The sequence below is a fragment of the Salminus brasiliensis genome, chromosome 3 (genome assembly GCF_030463535.1).
Source record: "Salminus brasiliensis chromosome 3, fSalBra1.hap2, whole genome shotgun sequence".
In the NCBI taxonomy this organism is placed as follows: Eukaryota; Metazoa; Chordata; class Actinopteri; order Characiformes; family Bryconidae; genus Salminus; species Salminus brasiliensis.
Genome location: NC_132880.1, coordinates 40,336,757 through 40,362,875, shown reverse-complemented (window position 1 = coordinate 40,362,875; position 26,119 = coordinate 40,336,757). Strand labels below are relative to the sequence as shown.

The 26,119-nt window shown below is 43.7% G+C and overlaps 1 protein-coding gene across 6 annotated transcripts in view; it reads left to right on the top strand.

Moving 5' to 3' along the window:
* trioa (trio Rho guanine nucleotide exchange factor a) overlaps positions 1-26,119 on the top strand; it is a 115,561-nt gene that overhangs the window by 52,242 nt on the left and 37,200 nt on the right. For 5 of the 6 annotated variants that reach the window (XM_072676140.1, XM_072676142.1, XM_072676141.1 and 2 more), the window contains 10 exons: positions 4,780-4,894; positions 6,858-7,050; positions 12,481-13,023; positions 14,305-14,427; positions 17,213-17,404; positions 20,249-20,380; positions 20,675-20,905; positions 22,531-22,653; positions 24,585-24,776; positions 25,521-25,690. In XM_072676140.1, coding sequence (XP_072532241.1) covers positions 4,780-4,894; positions 6,858-7,050; positions 12,481-13,023; positions 14,305-14,427; positions 17,213-17,404; positions 20,249-20,380; positions 20,675-20,905; positions 22,531-22,653; positions 24,585-24,776; positions 25,521-25,690 — 2,014 coding nt within the window. Of the gene's footprint in view, positions 1-4,779; positions 4,895-6,192; positions 6,529-6,857; positions 7,051-12,480; positions 13,024-14,304; positions 14,428-17,212; positions 17,405-20,248; positions 20,381-20,674; positions 20,906-22,530; positions 22,654-24,584; positions 24,777-25,520; positions 25,691-26,119 lie in introns of those variants that run through there. The other variant, XM_072676143.1, reaches the window with a different exon arrangement.

Here is a 26,119-nt window from a genome sequence, read left to right as displayed (position 1 = left end):
TTCAGTGGTTCTCTCTTTCAAGGAGTTTGTGCTTGGCGGTAGCCATGGTGTTGCCGTTTGGTTGCTATGGTTCTGCTACTTGGTTGCTATGGAGTTGCTAAGTAAAATGCTAGGTGATGCTGATGTGAAGTGATTGCTATGGTATTGGTAGGTGGTGGTTGTGGTGTTGGTAGATGGTTGCTCCAATAAGCAAGACCAAGTTGTTGCCATGGTCTTGCAATAAGTGGTTGATGGGGGATTGCTATTGTGTTATGAGGCTTCTCTTAGATTATCCTAGGTGGTTGCAATGTTGTTAGATAGTTGCAATAATGTGACGTGATTGCTATGGTATTGCTAAGTGACTGCTAGCTGCTTGCAGTGGTGATACTTTGTGATTTGCTATGGTGTCCTTAGGTTGTTGCTATAGTGTCTTAGGTGGGCTGTTGTATACCAAGTGGTTGCTAGCTGGTTCCTGTGATGATACTAGGTTGATTGCGATGGTGTATCTAGGTTGTTGCTGTATCATTCCATGTGATTGCAATAGTTATTTGTGGGGCTTGCTATAGTGATACTAGGTCGTAGTTATGGTGTTGCTATAGTGGTTTCTATTAAGTTAGTGGGTAGTTTACATTAATAAATGTGGTGTGCTTGGTAGTTGATGGGTAGTTGCTGTTTGTGTCTACATTCACTAAACATCGTCTGACCTGAACACCTGAATCTTAACTGTAGAAAGTTCTCCATTAGGGATGCACCGATCTGATATTGGGATCAGATATCGGTGCCGATATTAATGAAATTAGCTGGATTGGGTATACGGATAATTAGGCTGATCCATGGAACCGATCCTTTCACATTAATTTGTTGGCGTGAGTCTGAACTAAATGTGCAAATAAATAAATGACAAATGACAATTTAGTACATTTATATTTGTTTAATATTATATAAAGTAATGTTTGTCAGTCCTGATGCCTTAAGTCTCTCCCACATGGGGAGGTATACGGGTTATTAATTCAGCAATGGTATCGGACTGGTATCGGGTATCGACAGATATGCCAAGTTTATGTATCGTATCAGAACTAAAAAAGCTGTATCGGTGCATCCCTGTTCTCCATATGGCAAACGGTCCGTCCTCACGATGTGGTTGGGTTGTTTTGTGGTTGAGACTCAGGCTGTTGAGAGCTCCGAGTGCACTTGAGCATGCCTGAGTCAGGGGTTCACAGTGCACTCAGAGCGTGCTAACACAGTGTTTGAAGAACAGCTAAGCTTCGCTTGCTCCCAGCGACTCTGTGCCTCAAGCGAATCAATCATGCAACAAATTGTGCGTTTATTTATCGTGACGTTCTGAGGCAGCGAGTTTGAACATCTCAGCCTGGCTGGAACAGACCGCTTAGCATGCATCTTTCCCTTCCTCATCCTCCCCTCATCATCCTTGGAATTGAACTACATCACATGCCTTGGAACGGAGATGTTGTAAAGATGCTGGGTGAGGAATGTTTTGAAGGTTTAAAGAGTCTTTACCTGATGTTAAAGGTTCTTTATGAATTTAAAAGTTATTCACACTCCCAGATCTCTTACAAATTCTTAATGGAACGAGTGGTGGCTCATCTATGGACTCGCTCAGAGAACTTTTATTTATTTTTATATATTTTATTTATTTATTTAAATTGTGTCTTTAGACTTTAGAAAAACTTTTAGGGTAGATGGCGTTCCCCCCCCTTGTCACTCTTAAGCGGCACAGTAACGTATTAATTCACTGTACGCCAAGGCTGTGTATTGACGGGCACCGGGCGATACAATGTACACAATATTGACAAAAGTATTGGGACACCTGCTCGTTCAGTTACTCCAAAAATCAAGGGTATTATACAAAGAGTTTATCCTGCTTTTGTTGGAGTAAAACTGATGTGTGAGGATTTGGTTACATTCAGCGACAAGAGCAGTATTGGTTGCCGGACCATCATTCCAGAGAACACAGTTCCTCTGCTCTACAGCTCAGTGCTGGGGGGGTTTCATACTCCTCTAGCCTTTTAAGCTTTTAATTAAAAATCGCCAGTATTGTAAAACCTAGTATCACAATACTCAAGTGTGTGAATATTTTCTTGTGCTCCTAGTGTACACTCTGTGTGTAGAAAGCATGCGCCCCCCCCAAAAAAGCACATCCCCTTGTCCTGCTGCCTCGGCCAGATGAGTGGCATGGCGAACAGACTGTGGTGGTGCAGAGCAGTGCCCTCTAGCTCAGCTATTGCAGTTAGCTCTGTTCTTTTATAGCCAAACACAATACACACAGCTAGCCTCAAGTGACCTCCCAACTGGGTGGGTCTTCTAGAGTCTCGAAAGCTTGGATTTATAGGGCATATGAGCTTCAGTGCGATGCTGGGATAAGGATGAGAAGTAGGAGGAAATCTTTTAGACTTTTAGACTCTTTTACACACGTTCAGATTAATGAGACTAGCCCACATAATGAGCACATAAAGACCCCACTGTGGGCAGTGCTTTCATAGAAAAGTGACGTGTGACGCAGTCATGAAGAACTACTGTCCAAATAAGAATACGTGTGAGGAAGACGGCCCGTACTAAAGCAGAAGTGACAGCCGAGAGGCTCTGTGATTGCGCTTCTCGTAAATGTGATTATTGTCATTTATTTATTTATTTATTTATTTATTTATTGTTGTTCATGCCAGAGGGATAAGATGGTTGATCCTATTAAGCATAAACTCAATTAAGAGGGTTCAGCACTTTCTAGCTTGGGACAATCCATTGGGATGCCCTTGCAGGCATGCCTCATTACGGCGAAGTCAGTGCACTTTATACATTACTGAGTCTGTCTGCTGAGAACGGTGCATTGTAAAGAGTCCAGGGAGGAAGAACGGAGGGGATTAGTGCCCTGAAAAAGAGAAGAGCCCTGTTCCTCCTCTGCTCTTCTACATTCTGAAGCTTGTTGTTTAGTTGATGTTCAGCTGAGGCATTCATTTTAAAAGCCTGCCGTCTGTGATTGTTTGTCCTCCTTACAGACTAGTTTACAGCACTGTTATAGACCACAGACTAATGCTAACGTTAGACTAGCTCCGGACGTCCTGGGCTAGGAATATCCTGAGTTTGTTGCAGTGTAACATGGGAAATGAGTTTGGTGGGAATCTGGGTTTAAAATGACCGTAGGAATTAGACGTTAGTAACGTCCTCACTAACGTCCGCATTTTTGTCATATTTGTCATATTTTGTCATATATATAGTCATATTTCATATTACTTTTTAACGGAGCCCTGCTGGTGACATCCCACATAAATAAAATTAAGTCATGGGCACAACTTGGTAAGACCAGATGTTTATTATAATTATTTTTAATATAAATATATTATAAATATCTGTATTTTAACATGTATTTTAATACCAAAGTTGTGCCACAGAATAAGCATTTCCCAATGTTATATTCACAATATATTTCTACGTTAATGGCATTAAATCGTAGTTAAATGCTAAAAGAAATCGAAAAATCAAATTACACATTATTATTTTCTACACAGTTTGGAAGGCCAATTACCCAGTCCCCATTCATGTAAACCCCATCTCTATCAATACCCTCAAAGACTAGGAGGGCGAAGACTAGCATGTGTCCTCCAACACGCGTAAAGCCAGCCACTTTTTTTGAACTACCACAGATGCAGCATTGCTAGGTCACCAGTGTGCTCTGGGCAAAGCTCAGATGCCTGTGCTGACCAACATAACACTTGGGGTAATGTGAGGAGGAAGTGACATCAACCCAGCCCTGGGACAGCAAGGCTTTGAGGCCTGTTGTGCGGTCTCTGACTCTGGCTGCTGATGGCAGGCAGACTAGACAAGGGGTGTGTGGGTGGGTGGGTGGGTGTGTGTGTGTGTGTGTGGGTTCACATTTGCACAATGTGAATCAATATTCAATGTGTGCAACTTCAAGTAGCTGAATGTATTCATTAAAAAGGATGTCCACAAATATTTGGACATGTTCGGGACCCTTTACTATCTCTCTCTCTCTCTCTCTAGCTTGTTCAACCTCACAGCAGTTGTTGTGTCCATTTGAGTTGATGAAACACAGTAAAGTTCATAGTTATTATTATTATTATTATTATTATGTATCAGTAGAATGTGTGTAGTCTAAAAAAGCCGCCAGCACTGCTGTATAAGAGATGAAACAAGCCCTGAACTGCTGCACACACATTTCTGCTGTTCCAGCAGTTCTCTGCTCACATTATGAACAGCTTTTTAAACGTGTGTGTGTGTGTGTGTGTGTGTGTGTGTGTGTGGCATTGATTGGGGGACTCTTAGAGAGAGGTAGTGTATGCTGGTGTGCTGCTGTCAGTCTCTGTGCTTCTGCGGAAATACAGAAGCACAGATGGATCAGATAGAGGCTGTGGAGTCGAGCCAGTTATGGAGTAAGTGCTGTTGTTTAGGGCCTGTATTCAACACACAGCTCGGTTTTTAGAGACCACCCATCTCCCCCCCCCCCCCCCCCCCCCCTTCCAGGATAGGAACGTGACAACCTAGACTGGCACAAATGTACACAAACACGCCCAACGTGGCACATACCTTAACACACTGTGATGTGGGCTGGTATATGTGCATGGTGTGACACACCCTGTCACATGCTGGTGCACATTCCTCTGTCACACACAGGGTGTGTACGAAAGGAGCAAATGGAACTGATCAGTAATGTTGCATGTATAATATGATCATGCTGGATTCTGCCTCCTCAGTGTGTATGGATGTTTACACGGGCAGCAGTCTGACTGGATTTCTCCTCCCCCTCCAATATCTCCTTCTGTCCACCAGGTGGCAGAGACAAGCGCGGTGGTCCGGTCTTAACATTCCCCTCACGTACCAACCACGACCGAATACGGCACGAGGACCTGCGCAGACTCATCGCCTATCTCGCCGGCATCCCCAGGTAAACCCCAGACAACACACACACACACACACACACACACACACACACACACACACACACACACACACACACACACACACACTCCCCTCAGCTTATCTGCACACTTCCTCGCCTCCTCTCCTTGATTATTCTTCTTTGCAGGAATTACTGATCATACAGTGATACACATTTGCACAATATGGCCAAAGGTTTGTGGACACTTGCTTATCCAGGGTTTCTTCCAAAAGCAAGGGTATTAAAAAAGGGGTATATCCCCTCTTTCCTTCAGTGCTTTTCTCCACTCTTGCTGTGAGGATTTGATCGTGTTCCTCCACACGATTGTTGGTGACAAACCCTCTAACAAACAAAAAGAACAGGTGTCCTGTAAGACCAGTAGTGTGCAGCTAGATCTGCAAGCTATGTGGACTGGACTGAATTATTCCATACAGGAATGTTTACAGTTCAGTATGGATGGCAGTCTAGGCAGTAGGTTACACCTCAGTGCTCGAGTTTATGTTAATCTCTGTGCTGGATGTTCGTCTTTAATTAAACAACAGAGCATGGGTGCTGTCTCCATGTGTCACATTCTCCCTTACATCATGTCTCCCTTATGGAGGAGCTGTCTTAGTCTGCCTTGCCTCCAGCCTTCATTACCTCTTGAAACCGCTTAAAAAATCGTGATTCAGCTGCCTTCAGTCTGGGACGTTGCAGCGTGTTTGGTCACATTGCATCACTAACGCAGCACATTACGGCTGTTGTAGTTGTGTTGTGATCGTATTTGATTTGGTCAGTTCCAGATATTTGATGATCTGTCATTTCGAGCGGTTTTCAGCATAGTCATAGGTGATGCCAGTTTGTTGTTCTCCTTCATGGGTCCGTTTACCCCGTTACTTATGGTGGAAACTGCGACACCTGAACCAGTGAGAGAGCGAGAGGTAAAAGGAGGGATTAACAGACCTGGGGGAAAAAAAGAGGGAGAGTTATGGCATGAGCGTGGGCCAGATTCTGAAAAACCTGCAGCGGTTCAGCTTTTGCCAACAGACCTTCCTCCTCCTCCACATCATCGCTTTCTCTTCTCAGCTCCATCCACTACACCCACACGGTCACACCAGAGAGAGAGGGAGAGATAGAGAGAGAGAGAGAGAGAGAGCGCGAGAGCATGTGCAAGAGCTTGAGTCTCTTAGCAAATCCCATAGAGAGAGAGGGGGGGGGGGCTGCACAGAGCTGAAGAGTGACTGAGAGCAAACACCGAGAGAAGTGGGGGGGTGGACGAACGAGAGGGAGCGCGCATGCGAGTGGGTGGGAGAGGGAGAGAGGACTAGAGAGCGCGCAAGAGGAAAACAGTGTTGCAGTGGATGCAGTTCCAGGATGCATGTGCATCTGCTGATATTGTGTGTGTATGCAGCTCGGCTTGTTAGCACGTAACGCTCGACCTGTCCGTGCACGTCTGAGAGGGAGACTGACTGTATCTCCTGACTGCAAGTCTGAATCAGTTAACGCAGCATCTACCAGAGTGACGAGAAACGGACACAGTGCAGTTAGTTACACACACACAGACAGATAGACAGACAGACAGACAGACGGTACTGAAGGCCTCTGCCAGCTGTTCATTTGACTGATGCTCATTATCAGCGTTTTGAAGCTGTCCACTATGGGTAAGTAATGCGTTCTCAGTATGTGCTTGCGTTGGTTATGGATATGGGATATGTTGTTTTCGCCCCACTGTATAATATAGGAATATGATATAATTGTCATCATATGCATAAATTGATCAGTTATATACCAAAGATTCTGAAGCATCCTAATTGTTGTTGTGCACAGATGAGGTTGTGGTTATGCTGGATAGATTATGTAATGCAAAGAGGATTAAAGCTAATGTTTTGTTCTCTCTCTCCCCCTCCCCTCCCCTTCTCTATCTGCATCTCGTCCTCTATATCCCACCCACCCACCCACCCACCCACCCGCCCTCCCTCCCTCTCTTCAGCGAGGACGTGTGTAAACATGGCTTCACGGTCATCGTGGACATGCGAGGCTCGAAGTGGGACTCCATCAAGCCTTTGCTAAAGATCCTGCAGGAGTCGTTCCCCTGCTGCATCCACATCGCCCTCATCATCAAGCCAGACAACTTCTGGCAGAAGCAGAGGACCAACTTTGGCAGCTCCAAGTTCGAGTTTGAGGTACGAGGCTTTTTTTTTTTTTTTTTTTTTATGTGCAGCTACTTAGAAGATTAAAACTGGCTGCCTTCTCCTGGGGCTCGTTCTCCAGCGTTCCGTGGGAAGGATGGTGTTGTGCATCGGTCAGAGCCACGCCGGACTCCCTATCTGTCAAAACATGCAGTCAAAAAATGTCCTTAGTCTCATATTCCTGAAGCATAACTGTTTATGGGTCCTCAAAGGCTTTCCCGTGTGTTCAGTTTGTGGGTTGTTATTGTGCGGTAGTGTTGCCCTCCTTCTCCTGTGAGGCTTGTGTTTTGCACACGATTTCGAGGCTCGGCTTGAATTTGCGTAGCCAAACAGGTGCAGTTTGTGAAATAGTGCTCTTAATTCTGGCTGTCTATGAGCAAGTCGTCTGCATGCCACTTTTTGCTGTAGAATCCAACCTTTTGCCTCTCTGTGTATGTGTGTGGGAGATAGAGTTGAGTTTATTATTGTAGTGGGCGGGGTGCGCACTGTTTGTTGGTTGGTGCGGAGTAGGGGTGTATGTGTGGGTGCATGTTAGGTAGTTGATGTCCGTGTGTATGAACGTTTGACTGCTGATGTTCAGTTAGCATCCTCAGTGCTCTCAACAAATAAAGGAATTCCTCCTCTTGTTTATGCACTATGAGGGAATGTTCTGAGAGGGCTTGGCAGAAGGGGGAAAAAAATGATCAATCGCAGCATATCATTTTACAGTAGACCAGATATTACGATGTATCCTCCTTTTTCAGCTGTGCAGTCAATCTAAGCTTGCAGAAAAATGTGTTCACTTTCTATTAATGAACGAATAAATAAAAACCATGCTTGAGGTTTCACACCAACTGAAGCAAGACAAGAACCGGAATCTGCTGGACTAGACTGATGCCAAAGGATGGTATGCAGCCTTCTTCCCGGTCGAAGTTGGCTGCCATGGCTTCCATCAGTGGGCTATTTTCTACAGAAGTTGGGGTTGGAAACCACACAGCTGAGCAAAGCCACTAAGGAAATGGGCAGGGCAGCAGAGGCTACCTCAAGATGGCTGTGCTAGCCCGCGCATTAAAACCTGCTGCAGGTGTGTGAAGGCTGAAGCAGTCTTCGCTTCGCTCACTCAGGCGTGGCGTACAGATTAAGGGGCGAAGCGGTTGTGACCCAGAGAGACCTGCTGAGGAGGATGCACAGGGTTCCTGATGCTAAGGCACTGATGATTCTACCGGAAATACCATGGCAAGGGCTCTGACCGTTTCAGTAGCATCAAGAGGAGGCAAACCCAGCACCGCATCTTAAGCTTAAGAAAGCATTTCTAATATCCAATTATCTAATAAAAATAATATCCAATTCTAATATAGTCTGTATAGGTAAATAACACTACAGGGAGAAGGGGTTATCCCCACTTGATGTCTTTTGAATTTGCTTGCTTATCACTCTTAATTGTTTTGGATCTTCAAACTAAGAGTTATATAAGACACACACAGCCTTATCCCTGGGAGATCACCCGTTCAATCTCCAGGGGTGTCGCAGCCATCCACGGCTGGGGGTCCTAGAGAGCATAATTGGCCTTGCTTGCACTGTGAGTAGGATTGGCCCTTCCTCTCCCCCATCAGTAAGTGCAATGTTAGTCAGTGTGGCTATTAGCAGTGTTTGTTACCTGACATACTAGAATCAGCTGGTAGTGTTTACCTCCAAACAGACTCAGGTGTCCAGTAGCATTATGGTAGCTTAATGTGACTGAGGAAGCTCATGCTAGCCTTTAACCTCTCAGCACCGATAGTATTGTGTGGTAATTTTGTTAAATTTTGCACGAGGATCTGTGACCATTTATTGTGACTATCACGGGTGACAAAAAAAGATGAAGTGAGAAGGTGGGGAAATTCCGCTTCACAGAGCTGCATATGTATAAAGTACATTTGTTTTATTTTTTAAGGTAACCTGGGTGATATGGTAGAAATGTTATATATTGACATTTAAAGCCATTTATGTGATGCAATATTATGTCATGCAGACAGAATTCACCAGATATTGCAGATTTTAAAAACTGCTGTCCAAATAATCGCTTATCTCAGTACAGTGATTTTTACTGAGTGATATTGATATTGTTCATGTACTCAAAAAAGCTTATCTATTTGCATCTATTCTTGCGTTATCTGTTATTGAGTTGCATGTCCGGACGTCATAACCCTAGCTGTGTAGATTGCTGTGGCGGTGACGTAAGTGCTAATAAGCTGCATTCATACGTGGAAGCAGGAGAGATGGCGGTTGCTCTGTACATGATGTTGTCTGTCACATTGGGACTGGTGCAAAAAAACTTTGGGGGATTTTTTTTTTTTTTTTTTTTTTTTTTTTTTTTTTTTTTTTTATGGTTTTGCCTGTCCAGACTATCAAAAATCTATCTGTCTGGATGCATTCTTAATATGCCACAAATCAGGTTTGGCCTGCCACTCTGAACATCCCTTTTGTCCACTCCTTCTTTATAGACAAACATTACTGTTACTGCATTTAATGCATTCCGGGTATTGGTAGTAGGTTAGATGGGAGTATCCAGTTCCATAATGGTTACATTCCTTTCACTTCTCTTTACACACACCAGGGAAGCTAACACTTCATCTCATTAGTAGAGCTTAAAATGCAGGCTAGTTAAACATGGTGTGCCTATATTGAATTACATGTTGGATTATTGGAAATTGAAGTTCCGCATATTTGAGTTTCAGCGTAGCCTGTGTGTCAAGTATAACCTCTGACTTGTACTGTATTCAGTTCACTACAGTAGAAGTGAGGCACAGTTCTTTGATTTTGTGTGTGTGTATATGTGTGTGTGTGTATATATATATATATATATATATATATATATATATATATATATATATATATATATATATATATATATATAATTTATTTATTTTTAAATTTAAAAATAATGTAACCACCTTAAAGCAGCGTAATGGACTCAGCCCTTCTTTTCCGTGACTCTTAAAACACTGTTCTAAAGGTAGGAGCTTTCATTTGAATATCAGAGTGAATGCAGGTTTTGATAAGAGGAGTAGCCGTGGGGGATGCGTTTACCTTGACTCAACAAAAGAGCCAAGCAGCTTGGCCCTCGCCTTTTCACACAGCCGAGATGGAGCCCACTTACTAGCCTTTGTCAGTCCATCTGCTCTCTCTCTCTCTCTCTACATTTCACCATCTCTTCATCTTTCCATCTCTCCGACCGTAGCTGTATAGAACAGGCTGTGCTTTCACTAGTTCAGAATTGACGTCTGTGAGCAGGCAGGGAAATGCCTGTAAGAGCTAGGATGAGGGATGGATAGCTGGACAAAGAGGAAGGACACACAGATGTTGTGGCAGTCGTATCTTGTTTTCTAACATGATTAGTGGAAGCAGTGATTCATGAGGGCAAAGCAGATCAGCCATGCTCGTCAGATTGCTCCACTTTTATAAACAAGAGTTTCAGGCTGCCTCTGTCCTGTCCACTGCTCCTTCACCTGCAAGACCTTTCTGATACGCTGATGTTCTAGGCTGCTCTGATGCCCAGAGATTTCGCCATCAGCTCCAGACTGTATGTTTCTAGCTAGACTGGGCCTCCGGCTGTCCCCAAGCAGCAGAGTTAAATTAGATTTTTGCCTCTTGTTAAAAATAACTGTCCCACCTTACTGGTCATTAACTGAGCCTGGAATGGCAGTGTTGAATCGTAGGGGACTCGGAGCATTAAGATGGTTACTGAGTGTTGTGCTGCTGTTGTGCATGTTGATTGATTTTGCTGTTTTTCCCTCTCTGTTTCCTCTTCGTTTCCTTTCCGTTTCCCCTCTTTCGCTTCTGTCACTCTTTTAGACCTGGATGTTTCTAGGCCAATAATAATGAGCACAGTGTTTTCTTGTTAAGGATTCCTGAATATGGATTACTGCCCCAGTGAAAACACAAGGCAGCTGCAACTTAGACCTGTGTTCTGAGCTGTGTCCAAAGCTTACATGTGTATCAGGATTAACTTATTTGATAGTCTTTAATAAAATTACTGTTCTGAATAATAGAACATGACACTCAGCATCTTTTGTAAAGAAAATATTTTACATCTCGTCTTGAGTTGCTTGAGAAGCTTCAGTCCGCATCACAGGCAGTGAGGTCTAAAGTCGCCGTCTGCTTGTTTTATGCGTCACTAAAAACAAGGTGTTTTTTCATCATTGTAGCAGAGGCTCTCCTGGAGTTCTCACTGCTGTTCTTCCTCAAGCTCTCTGGCCTTTTGGAGTGTTCTCTGGAGCTTCATTAAGATTTCTCTGGAGCTCACTCTGGAGTTCTCTAGAGCTCTCTGAAGCTTTCTCTGATATGTTGTGGCATTTTCTCTGGAGCTGCATTGAGATTTCTCTGGAGCTCTGTAGGTTTGTGTTTTGTAGTTTTCTCTGAAGCTTTGTGGGGCTTTTCTCTGGAGCTTTATTAGGAGTTCTCTAGAGCTCTCTGAAGCTTTCTCTGACATTTTGTGGCATTTTCTCTGGAGCTGCATTGAGATTTCTCTGGAGCTCGCTCTGGTGGACTCTCTGAAGCTGAATCCCTTTCTATAGCTTGCTCTGGACCCTGCCTAAGGGCCACCACAAAGTGCTCTATATTGATTTTGCAGCTCATATGAACCAGTTGTCCAGCAGGACAGTTAGGCCATAAAGAAAAAGCTTAGAAGTTTCCTCTGGCCTGCCGAGACATTTAGGAGTTTACTCTACCACAGCAAAAAGGCTCAGTAAAACCCAGTGGTCCATTGATTTAACAGTAATACATATAAATGCAAATTACATGTGCACATTCGAGCAGGTTAATGTGACGATATTTTATTGTACCGTGATATGCTTTTCTAAGTATATGGAGGATACTGTTAGTGCTCAGTTAACACTGATCAGCTGCAGGTTTCATTACAGACAGTGTAATTAGACTGGTTTAATTGGATGAAGAGCAGCAGGTGTTGAATCTGAAGCCCTGTATTCAGTATGGGAGAGGATCTGAATAGTAGTTTATAAGAATCTGTCACAATGTCTAACTGCTGATGTGTTTAGTCTGTGATTACATATATTGTGACCAATATTGTGTATTGCAAAAAATAAAGTCTTTAAATATTGTAATATAATATTTTTCCCATATCGCTCAGCCCTAGTGCACGTTAATATTTTTAATATTTTGAATTAAATGAGTTTTCCATCAGTTCCCAACACCACAGTAACCACCTTTGAAAGAACGTCATCAGGTTATTTGTCGGTCATCTCCAATATCCCACAAAACCCCATTACCCTGATATTATCTGCTTCAAATGCACAGCTGTTTTCTAATTTTCTTCCCTCACCATTTCCGGCTATTTTCTTCCCATCATTGGAAAATCACCCCTGTCAATCACCCCCCCCCCCCCCCCCCCTTCATTTCTTTCTCTTAATCTGTTCATGCACTCAATGTTTGTATTCCACTTTTCAGACCACCATGGTGTCCCTGGAGGGCTTGTCCAAAGTGGTGGACCCATCCCAGCTGACGCCCGACTTTGAGGGCAGCCTGGACTACAATCATGAAGAGTGGATTGAGATCCGCGTGGCCTTCGAGGACTTCACTGGAAATGCGCGACACCTGCTGGCCCGGCTAGAGGAGATGCAGGACACCGTCACACGTAAGGACTTTCCGCAGGACCTGGAGGGGGCGCGGCGAATGATTGAGGAACACGCCGCACTAAAGAAGAAGGTGATGAAGGCCCCTGTGGAGGAAGTGGACTCTGAGGGCCAGCGGTTGCTGCAGCGCATCCAAAGCAGTGAAAGTTATGCTAACCGAACGGTCCCTGTGGGCCCCGGACAGAGGGAAGGCCAAGGCCAGCCCAATGCCGATACACAGGGCCTACTGCCCCGTATCTCCTCCCTGCTGGAGCAGCTGCACAGCACGCGACAGAACCTGCACCAGGCCTGGCATGTCCGCAAGCTGCAGCTCGACCAGTGCTTCCAGCTCAGACTGTTCGAACAAGATGCTGAGAAGGTGAGGCGCCCTCTCGCACACAGCAGAGCGCTGAATGCTTATTAGTGTTGGTGGAACAACAAAGCGTCTATTGGTTTATTGGTTGTGCTGGGTTATTCAGTTCCCCATTAGCTGCTCCTGAGGCAGCAGCTCCTTTTCATGGCCTCTGCAAACATTGCACACAATTATGTATAGAACATTGCATCACTTTACAAATTATAGTATATTTTAAAGACACGCTTTAGTCAGCAAAACATCAACAATCATAGAAAAAAATAATTGGCTTCAGTTAATTTTCCAGCACTTATTCATTGTTCAGATTGTTCAGAGATATGGGGTCCAGTTGTCTATAATTTTAGGTACTGAGGTTTTCCAGTGTGATCACTGTCTGCTGGGTTACTGCGTTTAATCAATACAATTCAGATAATGGTATTAAAAATTACTCTGCTCATGCTCTCAGCTGTTGGTCAGACCGACCATCAGATGTGGAAGGAGCAAGATCTTAGATCTCTTTGAGCCTATTATTGATGTACATTGGATTTTTGGAATTAATAACATTCCAGATAAAAACAAACAAATTGGCCTGCATAGTACTGACATTTATACCGTCATTATCTTCCTATTTCTATAATTGTGTGTGTGTGTGTATATGTCTATATTTATCTTTATAAAAAAAAATGGACAAAAGACCACTATTAATAATATTATAATATTTTGTACTTATGAGTGATGTCTTACCGTTTTGTTTTTATATATATCTTTATATGTATCTTTAGCTATATTTCATGTGTATTATTGTAATGACTGACTTCAATGACCATAAGCTTTGTCTTTGCTCGCCATCTTAAATAGTGTTTACTGTTTTCCTCAGCACTAATGGAGCAGTCTGAATGCTGCATGTGGTGGGAGGAGGATTTTGCATGTTGCTAGGACACCAGGAGCTATTCTCTCCTCCGTAGAATCGGGTCATTCTTAAGCAATCTATTTTTAACCGCATCATCCTTAAGACCCGGCATTATGAATGTGTTAAAACACACCTGAACACTGCCACTTTCTTCTTTTTCTATTCTTTTCTTTTCTTCTCTTTTTTTTTTTTTTTTTCTTTTGGTGTGGGGATGGAAGTGTTTGTACATGCACACACTCACTGTACTGTTCAGTCATCCCCTAACACAACACGTGCCTTCGCCACGTACCGTCACATGTTGTAACGCACACAGAAACACAGGCACACGTGCTCACTTAACCCCCTCCAACCAAATGTGTGTGTGTGTGTGTTTGTGTGTGTATGTTGTGCCTTTGCAGATGTTTGACTGGATCATGCACAACAAAGGCCTCTTTCTGGCGGGCTACACAGAGATCGGCAACAATCACTCGCATGCCATGGAGCTCCAGACCCAGCACAACCACTTTGCCATGAACTGCATGGTAAGATAACACAGAACGCCACGGCTGGTTTGTCAGATTCGAAGTCCGAGTTTCCTTGTGGAGCATTATCTCAGGAGCTGCTCACCCACAAGTTACTATTATTGAGATGTTTTGTCTTTACCCTGAACACCACGAGCAGAAGGCAGACCGGTTGTGTAAATGGGGACGGTTTTGGAACAGAGACCCTGATGAATGAATATGTTGTGACCATATTATGTCTAGACATTTGCTTTGAACTCATGTTAATTCAGTTCCCCCGGTGCTGTGTTTCAGTTCTTTATATGGGGTGACTCTCTCATTCTTTCCAACCCGTTGCCTCTGGGCTCTTCAAACCACCAGTTTAGTCTGTCCATGTCTAAACAGACGTCTCCGGCTTTGCCTTCATCAGAAACAGCCTTTGCTTGTATTCACACATGAATTGTTTTTAGTCATTCAATGATGCATTGTGTGTCAAAATGTGGACATCACTTCTAACCATTGCGTTTGTCTACTGTAAGTTGCGCAAACCCATTGTTGACACAGACGTGCAAATGCGCGCGCACACACACACAGCTTGTCTAGTCTCTGTAGAGACGTACTGCCTATAGAATCTTTGGAGCAGATAAACAGGAACCTATGCGCACTATGCCGAATGCCAGTGGGGGGTATAATACCCCACCCCCCAGCATTGAACTGTGGAGCAGTGGAACGGTGTTCTCTGGAATAGTGGTGCTCCATTCAGTACTTTTTGGATGAGGTGGGCTGATCATCAAACATCCTGACCTCTAAAGCTAACTAAAGCTCTTGTCGCTGAATGCAGTCAAATCCTCACAGCGATGCTCCAGAATCTAGTAGAAAGTCTTGGACAGCGACAGTTACTTCAGCAAAAACAGGATAAACAAACTCTGTCTATTTTATTACCCTTGATTTTGGAAGAAACAATGATTGAGCAGGTGTCCCAATACTTTTGTCATTGTATATATGATGTGTTGTATCAGTTAGTGTTATGTAGTGGAGACGGTATCATATCGGTGTCAATGAGTGTCTGTATCCAGACACTATCTATTTCCTAAGACGAGCTTCTAAAAGTAGACCCCACAGATATGAACACACACTTAACAACATAACACCACACTGTGTGTGTGTGTGTGTGTGTGTGTGTGTGTGTGTGTGTGTGTGTGTGTGTGTGTGTGTGTGTGTGGTTCCAGGCTACATTGCTCATAGCTTTGGATCCACCTTTTGCCTGTGTGCTGTGAGTTGAGTTGTAGCAAAGATCTAGACCGTCTGGGTCAGCCCCTGGACAGTCTCAGATGACTGGTTTGGGAAGCAATGCTGTAACAAATCTAGCCTGAAATAGCACACACTCTCACTGTGTGATGTTGTGGTGTTAGCTGCTGTTGTGGGGCAGTAGAGTGTTTGGTTAGTTAGAGCATGATGGCCTACTTTTAGATGCTCGTTTGAAGTCAAATGCTTCAATTAAAAGGAGCTTAGTTTAAAGACTGGTAGTTTAAGTCAGTGTCTGCCAAAGCGCAAGACTTGCATATCGTTACCGGAGAAGACAAAGTGGTTTAGTGCCATCTCTAATTGGTCATTTAACTGGAATGGGTGCAGTGATGGGCCTGGGTCGTTGGGAACAGTGCTGCAGGATGTGTTTTGGACTTGGTGTAACATCTTTTGAGGTGCTTTCCCCTTCTTACCCTGGGCTCTTAAAAGGTTCAGTACTGGATACAGTGCTTGTAACGTGGCACTAAGCCTCTAAATACCTCCTCTAGAACCTACTTTAAATAGGTTCAGACCATCCCAAAGAACCCCCCCCCCCCAATCTGAGATTACTATACATTAGGATGTTTCAAAAGTGAATTGGTGTCAATTTTGATAATGGATGTCCTCTAGCACCTTTAGGAGCTCAGCATTGGAGTGGATGAGAGATGGCGGTGCATGGAGGAGCCGTGGTTAAATAGTCCCTGTGTTCAGTTCTAGTGACTCATCACATGTCCAGTAATGGAGCAGAAGCAATGATCCACCTAAATGCTTCCTGCGTGAGTGGCGTCCCGCAGTCTGCTCTAGACCCATACAGGGGCATGCTTTCAGGGGCCTCTTTAGCACAAATATGGATCAGTTCCTGTTTCAGCGAGAAGCAGAGGAAATAGAGGGGAATGGGGAATCGGCTAATTTACAGGCCTTCCAGTTGCGTGAGAGGTGCAGCTGTTGAGATGCAAATGCCTGTGACATGGCTGACGTGGCTCTACAGATCCTGCAGGTGCTTTATGACTGATTTGTTCCAGATAAACAGGCTTAAGAGTCACTCTGACCCTAACGTGCTGCCCCAATAGCTCATTAAGACATATTGTAGACTGAATTGATCAAGAACGTGGATGGTCTACCAGAACCTTGCTAGATATTTGCACAGAGAGGTTATCTGTGCAGAGGCTGTTACTATGGATCAGTGCCTGACTAACCTGGAGCAGCTGGGGCTTATTGATCAGAGGACCACTAATCAAGCTGCACAATCTGTGCTCTCCTCTCATGAATAATGACTAGAATGTTAAACACAGACTGGAAAGCTTCAGCCGTAAACTGCACTGTCTCCATATGAGGAATCAGACTCATAGCACTATAATGGGAACCGGTTTATGTAAAGTAATGGTGCATTTACAACAATGGAACCCTACTTATTTGTTGTTTGGGTATTTCAGGATGAATGGGCCAATATAAACATTCACGGTTTAATAGAAATTTTCCGTCTGTGTGTGTTAATAGCTGCTAACTACCCCCCCCCCCCCCCCCCCCTTCTGTCCCTGCTCAGAATGTGTATGTGAACATTAACCGCATCATGTCTGTGGGGAACCGGCTGCTGGAGGCTGGCCACTATGCATCCCAGCAGATCAAGCAGATCTCAGGCCAGCTGGAGCAGGAGTGGAAGGCCTTCGCTGCTGCTCTGGATGAGAGGAGCACACTGTTGGAAATGTCTGCAACCTTCCACCAGAAGTGTGACCAGGTGAGAGAGAGAACACAGTACAGTGCACAGCTGTTAAATGTATGTGACTGAAGGGCAGACTTTCAGCTTTAAATTCAAGGGCTTTAACAGAAATATTGCGTTTACTGTTTAGGAATTGTAGCCGTTTTATGTAGTCTCTCTATTGTCACAGACTCAAAATTGATTGGACAATAACCTTGTAGGCAGTTTCGTGACCAGCTGTGGTCTGTTCCCTCATTGTTTTAATGTTCAAATTAAGGAGTCTGGTCTAAATGTTCAGTTTGCATTTGGTAGCTGTTCATATGCGGTCCAAAGTGGTCAAAGTTGATGTAAGTGGAGGTCATTTTTAGACTGTAATACCAAAAACAAACCTATTAGAGGTTTAGGAATGACCAAACAATTTGGTGCATTTGTTAAAAGAAGGAATGCACTGGGGGAATGCACTGGGGTGCTGCCACTATGATCCCAAATCATGCTTCTTGCCATTATCAGTTGGAGGTTAATGGCACAGTTGGCCTTGCTCTCTCAGGGATGGAATGATGTGCTCCTCCCCACATCACTCCTAGTGTGATGTTGGTCAGCACAGGCGTTTGTTAGCTGTAGGGGACATTGCTGTGATGGGGGAGTTCACATTATTGGGGTAATTGGCCTCCCTAATTGGGTGTAAAATAAAACTAAATTATATTAATAAAGGATTACACTGAAGAGAGAAGACTCTTTAAACAGATGAAAGGGAAAAGAGTCTATTAAAATAGACTATAGACTATAGATTGTTAGTTTGTCCACTTACTTTTGAGCCTGTGAAAAAGGAGAGGGCTGTGTTTAAAAAATTAATAAATAAACAAATAAATCCTAAATGATAAATGCAATGTTTTAGTTGAACCCTTTGAATTAAAGCCTCAAAATCTCAATCGATTCATTTAAAATCTGTCATGGTAATGTGCTGGGGTAAAATTACAAAAGAAATGTGCCCCTGTCCGAATACTTATGGACCTGACTGTATATGTTGGTGCTTGGACTAAGAAACACTCCTAGTCATTTGACATCTAGACTTTCTGGTTTGACGTAAGTAGTGAATAAGTGAGGTTATTTGACATGTAAAAGAGGAGTAAAGTGAGGACTGAGGATATGTTGGCACGTAGTTATTGCTTACTCTGTCCATGTGGGAATAATGTTCTCCACAATCACCAAGTAAATTGTGGCTTCGCGGTATAAAAGCCCTCATTCAACTCTGGAATCTCGTACACGTGTAAAAAGGAAATATATTCAGATTATATTCCGTCTCCTGCCGTTTATTTATTTTTATTCATTCATATCTCCCTCCTCAAATACGCCACAGTGGAAAACACACAGATGTACAAGAGTTCCTGAATACATAAGACCGCAGAAGTATGACTGCCCTATTTTATTGTTTTTTTCCGCTGATGGAATGTTCCTCTCATCTATGGTGCCTTCTCGTGCCTATCCTCTTTTTCCAGGGAATTCTTCCCTGTGAGCTTTGTCCCATCATCCTTTATTCTCTCTCACTGTACACAGAGCCTAGTGTCAGTCCTCCTCATCCATGCCATTCTGTTTGAGACCTGGAAGCAGGGTCAAAAAACGCCCCCCCCCTCTTCTTTTTTCCTTTGGGAAGTGGTGTAGTCAAGGATAATTAAGCTCTTTACATGAGATGGAATGTATGTTCTGATCTGCATTGAAGCTTGTCCTTGTTCATACTTAAGTGTTTCCTCTTTATTAGCATATTGTCTTTTGAAATTCTTCTTTTTAGTCCTCTGAGGAGGAGAGAGGGGAAGTACAAACTGAATAGCGATTAGTGGATGGCACAGTGTTGGGAGAAAATTGAAATCATAGTGGCTCACTTATTTTTAATAGTGCGAATCAAGTTGAATTAAATGCACAGCTTGAAAGCTTGTTATGAGGCTGCAGTATCTTCCCCCTCAGGACCAACAGAAATGCTTCAAAATCACTTGACAGGAGATCTCTGTACATTGACTTGCATTAAACATTCAAAGCTACCTTTCTGTCTAATGTGCTACCGCTGTGGCCCGGGGGTCGCGAGTTTGAATCCCGAGCAATGCCACTTTACAGTCAGCGGCCGTAATCCGAGAGTGCAATTGGCTTTGTTTTTTTTCCATTTGGGAAGGTGACGCTCTCTACCCTTATGACTCTTAAAATATGTTGGCCGGCACAGGCATCTGTTTGCTGGTGTGGTGGAGCTGGGGACTCGTTTGTTCAGCAGGTCGAAAATAGATGGTGACTGGCTTCACCTGTATTGGTGGAGACATGTGTTAAGTCCTTACCCTTCTAGTGTTGGGAGCATTGCTGGTGCTAGTCCCAATTATTGGTTTATTTATTTTTATTTGTTTACAATATTACAGTATGCAGGATTATATTAACTCCGCAAGCACATAGGTTCCACATCCTAAAATGTTACAATTGCTACATATTGCTGCTTTACCTTGAAATGGCAGCTTCAGAGAGCATGTAATGGGGAGAATGACGTCTCTTTCTTTGCCACTGTGGTCCAGAGTGCTGCTACTGCACTGTGGAACTGGACTAGAACGTCGTAAGTCTGCCTAACCCTCATAGTCATATCTGTGTAAAATCCTATAATATTGTTCCACCTTCTCAGTCCACATGCTCCTTTCACTTCAGATACCTCTTCTGCATCTTAACTTGTAAACAAATGCACGTGTACAGATATCAATGAGGAGGAGCTCAAAGTGCGATTTGTAATTGAGTTACATTCTTCACCTGAAGGGGGAGCCCAGGAGCAAAATACCTGATTCTAGCATCATGCTGCTTTAAATAAAGTCCTTGGGTGGCTCACTCATGTCTCTTGTGGCGTGTGTCTTATGTCAACAGTACATGAGTAATGTGGACTCGTGGTGTAAGGCGTGTGGAGAGGTGGATTTACCTTCTGAACTCCAGGACCTAGAAGATGCCATCCACCATCACCAGGGCCTGTATGAACACATCACAACTGCTTACTCTGAGGTACAGTGCTAGGGGTGTGTGTGTGTGTGTGTGTGTGTGTGTGTGTGTGTGTGACTGATTTAAAAATAGTTTAATCACTAGGTGTTGTTGCAAACACTAAATGAATTGATCCCTGTGCCACTGGCACGCATTAATACATGAGCACCAATTACAGGTGCTGTTACAGACACAGTTTAAAGTAATTATACCAATTGAAAAAGGCATAGAAGCGTGACTGGGGCCGGTGCAGTGCACTCAATCCAGTCATTAACTGGAATAAGCTAGCTGACTCATTTTCTTTTTTGCCTCCTGCAGGTGAGTCAAGATGGCAAAGCCTTATTGGACAAACTTCAACGGCCCCTGACCCCTGGAGGCGCGGATTCGCTGACTGCAACCGCCAACTACTCCAAGGCGGTGCACCACGTCCTCGACATCATCCACGAGGTCCTGCATCACCAGAGGCAGCTGGAGAACATCTGGCAACACCGAAAGGTCCGCCTGCACCAACGCCTGCAGCTGTGTGTGTTTCAGCAGGACGTCCAACAGGTAAGCAGAAACCCAGTGCCGCCCTGTGTGTACACACACTCTCTCTCTCTCTCTCTCTCTCTCTCTCTCTCTCGCTCTCTCGCTCTCTCGCTCCACTGGGAAAAGAAGTGAGGGGGATTTAAACAGCAGGAGAGTGATCAGAATGAATAATTAAAGGGTGAGCCCCTTTGGCTGTGGGAAGATTTTGAGTCGTCATTTGAAACATTCTCCATTTGCACACAAAAATCCATATATATATATTAATAATAATTATATATAATTAATAATTTCTTTTCTTTTTTTTTTATTCAGGCAGGGGAGCCATATTCACAATAATATGTAACTGAGTAGTTTGTGACTGGGTGGTAAATTAATCCTTAAATAGCCACAGTTCATGTGGTCCAGTTCATCACCTAGCACACATGCTAGCCAATTTGGAATTAATAGTGTAATTAACACTGTGACCTCGCTAACGCTCTTGTCACAGAATACAATCAAATAGCCACAGCAGTGCTCCAAAATCTAGTAGCAAGCCCTCTCTGGACAGTAGAGACAGTTCCTCCAGTAAAAGCAGGATCTGCTCTCTTTAATACCCTTGTTTTCAAAAGAAACTATGAACGAGCGGTTGTCCCAGTACTTGTTCATGATGGTTTAATGAAAAAAGATTCAAGTGTTATTTTAAAATGTCTTTTAAAAATATATTTTCCTCATATATCATGTTGAGAACACTTTAAGCTTTAAGCTTTGAAGACCACTTTGGCACGTTTTTTGCGTTTAGTGCATGTCAGCAAATATGTTTTGTTATATTTTGCTAATGTGTTAATATGCTGCTGTGTAATGGAGAGGCATCAGCTCTTCTCTGTATGCTGTGCAGTGTTTAACCTCACCTTATGCATTTTCTTTTGCATTTTGCAGCAATGAGCAGCAAAAGCCTCAGCTTTTTTAAATGGGGGGAAAAAAGAGCTCTTGTTGGTTTTGCACAGGCTGTTGCGAAGCATGTAATTACCGCTGATGCTGTGCCTTTTATACGGCAGCAAGACATCACCGCAACATCTTGGCAAACGGATCCAGAGATTATTTTCATGTATGCATAACAGAAATAGTGATGCATAATTAAAAGGTAGAAATCTCCCCGGGTGTACCCCCCCCCTCCCGTCTTCCTGGTTCAGTCTTTATAGTTAACAGGCTTTCAGGCCCCGTGGATGGGTTTTTGCCGAAGTCACAGACTGAGTCTGCTGAGCCATGTGAGGGTTTGGGTGCTTGGCTGGGGAGGAATGCACCACCACTTTCAGCACTCATAGACAGGGAGACTGTTGCTATGGAAACGACTGTTCTCTGCAGCATTCAGGTGCAGAGCTCTCAAAGAGTGGCAGATAGACGGAGAGGGAGAAAGAGAGCGCATCACCTTTCTGGGGCTCATCTGCATAATTCTCACTTTCTGTGACCCACAATTTCACTTGCTGTGCTGCCTTTTGTATTGCACGGTCATTATCTCGAGCTGTTTGACAGGACATATTCTCACATTTGTCGTACATGAGTAAAGGCTAAAAAGCTTCCACTCAGACTTCACATCTTAATTTCAAAGTGTGTGTGTGTGTGTGTGTGTGTGTGTGTGTGTGTGTGTGTGTGTGTGCGCCCACGCGCAGGTGCTTGACTGGATCGAAAACCATGGTGAGGCGTTTCTCAGTAAGCACACAGGAGTGGGCAAGTCTCTCCATCGTGCCAGAGCCCTGCAGAAACGGCATGAAGACTTCGAAGAAGTGGCTCAGGTGTGCACCTCCCTCACCCCGTTCCCTTCATCTCACATATTTCTTCTTCTCACTAACTTCAGGTTCACTAATTCAGTTCAGGTTTACCACTGATGTTGCACAACAGCTTTACGGAAATCTCCAACCTCCAAATGAGCAAGGGTTGTGGGTTCGGTACCCAAACCTGCTAAGCTGCAACTATTGACCCTTGAGTAAGGCACTTAAAGGTGCATTAGTCAGGATTCCCAAAAAATACCACCTCCAGTGGTTAATTAGGTCTACACAACTGACCCCTTTTTTGTTTTTGCCATGAACACACAGTTTGCCTCAACAGTCGTTGAAAACTTATCGTTTAATCATTCTACCCAAGTACTCTACGAACTCTTCATCTGGCCAGAGCTGGCCTTAATTACCATTTCACCTTGACATGTGGTTTGCTCTGACACATAGTTTCTTGATGATAAAATGATACGTCTGTTAGCCATAACAATAAAACTACCTACCTAATCTTACGTAGGTCCCCTAGTGCCACCAAAATAGCTCTGACCTGTTGAGGCATGGACTCCACATAACCTCTGAAGGTGCCTGTGGTATCCGGAACCAAGATATGGAACCAAGCCCGCCACCACAAAATCTGCTGTTTGTGGTGGTGATCTTACCCTGTCATCTAGCTATGACCATTTGGTTTTTGCCAAAGTGGCTCCGATTCTTGATATTCCTTTTTAACCTGGTTCTTTTTAACTTCAGGAACTGGCTTATGCTTAATATGTATCCCGTCTTTCGAAAGACGCCTTTGTAACAGGAATAATGAATGTTATTCACTTTATTTATTTTATTTTGTGGCTGACTGAATACACCTGACTGTTCTCATATTAGTTTACACTGTCCGATAGTTCTTTGTAATCAAGTCTCATAGATTTATCATACCTGTCTCATACCTGTATTAGCCGGTTAGCCACAGTTGACCTGTATCACATAGTGTGTTTCTGTGAAGGAGGTTCACCCAAAGCTCTACTTTACTCAGGTCTGTAAATAATGAACATTCAGCTAATGCACATTTAACTCTTTCTGTTCCAGGTTTGCCAAAGCATGGCTAACTCCACTCAGCATTCTGACTCTAGCTTTCTAAACTTGGATGTTCAAAGAGATCATTTAGTTCTGTTGTACAGTTGTGGAAGTGTAAGACAGTGGAGATGCTAAACTTGTGTTGCCAATGGTGGCACAAACCCCCTAAAGACAGAAATCCAAATCCAAATCATCCAAAATAAACCTTTGAAAACAATGGCACAGTGTGGTGTGCGCTGCTTGTTCATCAGAACGGTCTCATTGGTTCTGAGACCTTCTGAGATTCTGACTGGTCCTGCTCACATGGTTTCCTGCGTCATGGAGTGGTGGCTTTTTTTTCTCAATTTTATTTAGTGTGTAGTTCTTATTTCTGTTTAAAGTACACCGTCAACTTAAGAGCATGAAGAGGAAACCATGACAGGAACTAAGAGTCTGCGCAGGATGACAACATAATGCTAAACATTATGGAGTTTATGATTAAGGGTTAAAAGGAGGCATGTGTTTGAGACAAAGGCAATATTATGAGAGAATCCAAAACATATCAGGTAAAACATGTTCACTATATTGTAAGACAGGTCTACAATATCCACCCTATGCAGGACATTTATGCAGGCTTTAGCAGTGATGACGATAAATACAAATTATAGCTTCTGAAGAGGAAGTGAAGTGAAGTCAAGTCCTGTTTTGAGTGGTTTCACCTGCGTCTAAAAAAAACAAACCCATGCTGCTGAGCAGTAGCTAGCTAACGGATCTTGGAAATGCAGCGTATGGTTCTGTGTGCACTGCATGCATATTGTTATGCAACCTACTGTACTCTTGATTGTACATATTTGTGTGTGTGTGTATATGTGTGTGTGTGAGCCTCTGCTGTGTCTTTGTTTGATCAGAACACATACACCAACGCGGATAAGCTGTTGGAGGCGGCAGAGCAGTTGGCTCAGACGGGCGAGTGTGATCCGGAGGAGATCTACCAAGCCGCCCACCAGCTGGAGGACCGCATCCAGGACTTCGTAAGACGCGTAGAGCAGCGCAAAGTTCTGCTGGACATGTCCGTGGCCTTCCACACGCATGTTAAAGAGGTACATCAGTGCTTTTCCCTGTTCCTTTCTGTGGTCGACTGTATATCACTACATCACCTGGGTGATATGAGCAAAAGCATCAGATTGCTGGTTAGATTCAGTCAATATTGCATGTCGTGACATCTGTGAGGACTTTCTTACCGCCACTCTACCTCTCAAACCTGCAACTCTAAAGCTGTGTTCGAATCTCTGCCCTATTCACTATATAGTGCACTACATTGAGGTTCTCAAAAAAACTAAAAAAAACCTCAACCTTCAAAAGCGTAGTGCCAAACTTTCAGTGTTTCGTACAATCATAAGTAGTGAGCAAACAACAAACACCAGGGAGCGTTGAATTTTATTGAATAAGGCACCGTTTCGGACACCACCTTCTCTTGATAGTTGAATCTGAGATTTGGTCCAGTGTGAAGCTGTGCCACAAGATGTTGTCCTGTGAGCCACCGATCACACAAGCTGTTCACTCTCAGAAACCTGTCTTCTGATGTTGTAATGGATGTTTTGGAGTCCATCAGTCCTCTTCCTGCACCAAACGTTTCTCCAGCTTTCTGCAGTTTCCAAGAGCCTTTAGAAACCTTTTAAAAATGTTGGCGTTTGCGGTCATTGAACACTAAACCGGTTTCAGACTGTGCTCTGGACTTGCTGGAACTGCTGAAATGTACAAAAAAGCAAAAAAACAAACAAACAAAAAACAGTTTATAGTACGAAATGCATTTGAAGGGCTCAAGTGTGTGTTTTGTGTTCTAGCTGTGGACATGGCTGGAGGAGCTGCAGAAGGAGCTATTGGATGATGTATACGCTGAATCAGTGGAGGCAGTGCAAGATCTGATCAAGCGCTTCGGGCAGCAACAGCAGACCACCTTGCAGGTCACCGTTAACGTCATCAAAGAGGGCGAGGACCTCATCCAGCAGCTCAGGTACACACAAATGCACACGCTCTGTTGCATTACTGTGATTCTGCTTCAACTTAGTATTTTAAAATTTCCTTTTTCTTCGTCTTCGAACTTGAAACTCGACTTTCACCACTAAGTTTGGGTTCTGATTTATTATTAGTCTACATGTATTGCAAGACATGCAGCAGATCTAATCCCACTTCACAAGATAAAAAAAAAAAAGAAGAAGATAAGGCTCTGCGCACCAGAGTCGTACCCAAAGCTGCTGGGTTTCAATTTGATTTGAAGCCCTGCTGAGTTGTGCTTGTTTAAGTACACTGATAGCAGAATCCATTTGTCACATTCATAATCCATATGCAGAGAGCTGCGGCAGAGAAACGTGAGGCCTGAGGTTAAGCAGGGCTGCCTGCTTATGTAAGCCCAGGGAGAGTGTGTGCGCGTGTGAGCTGGAGA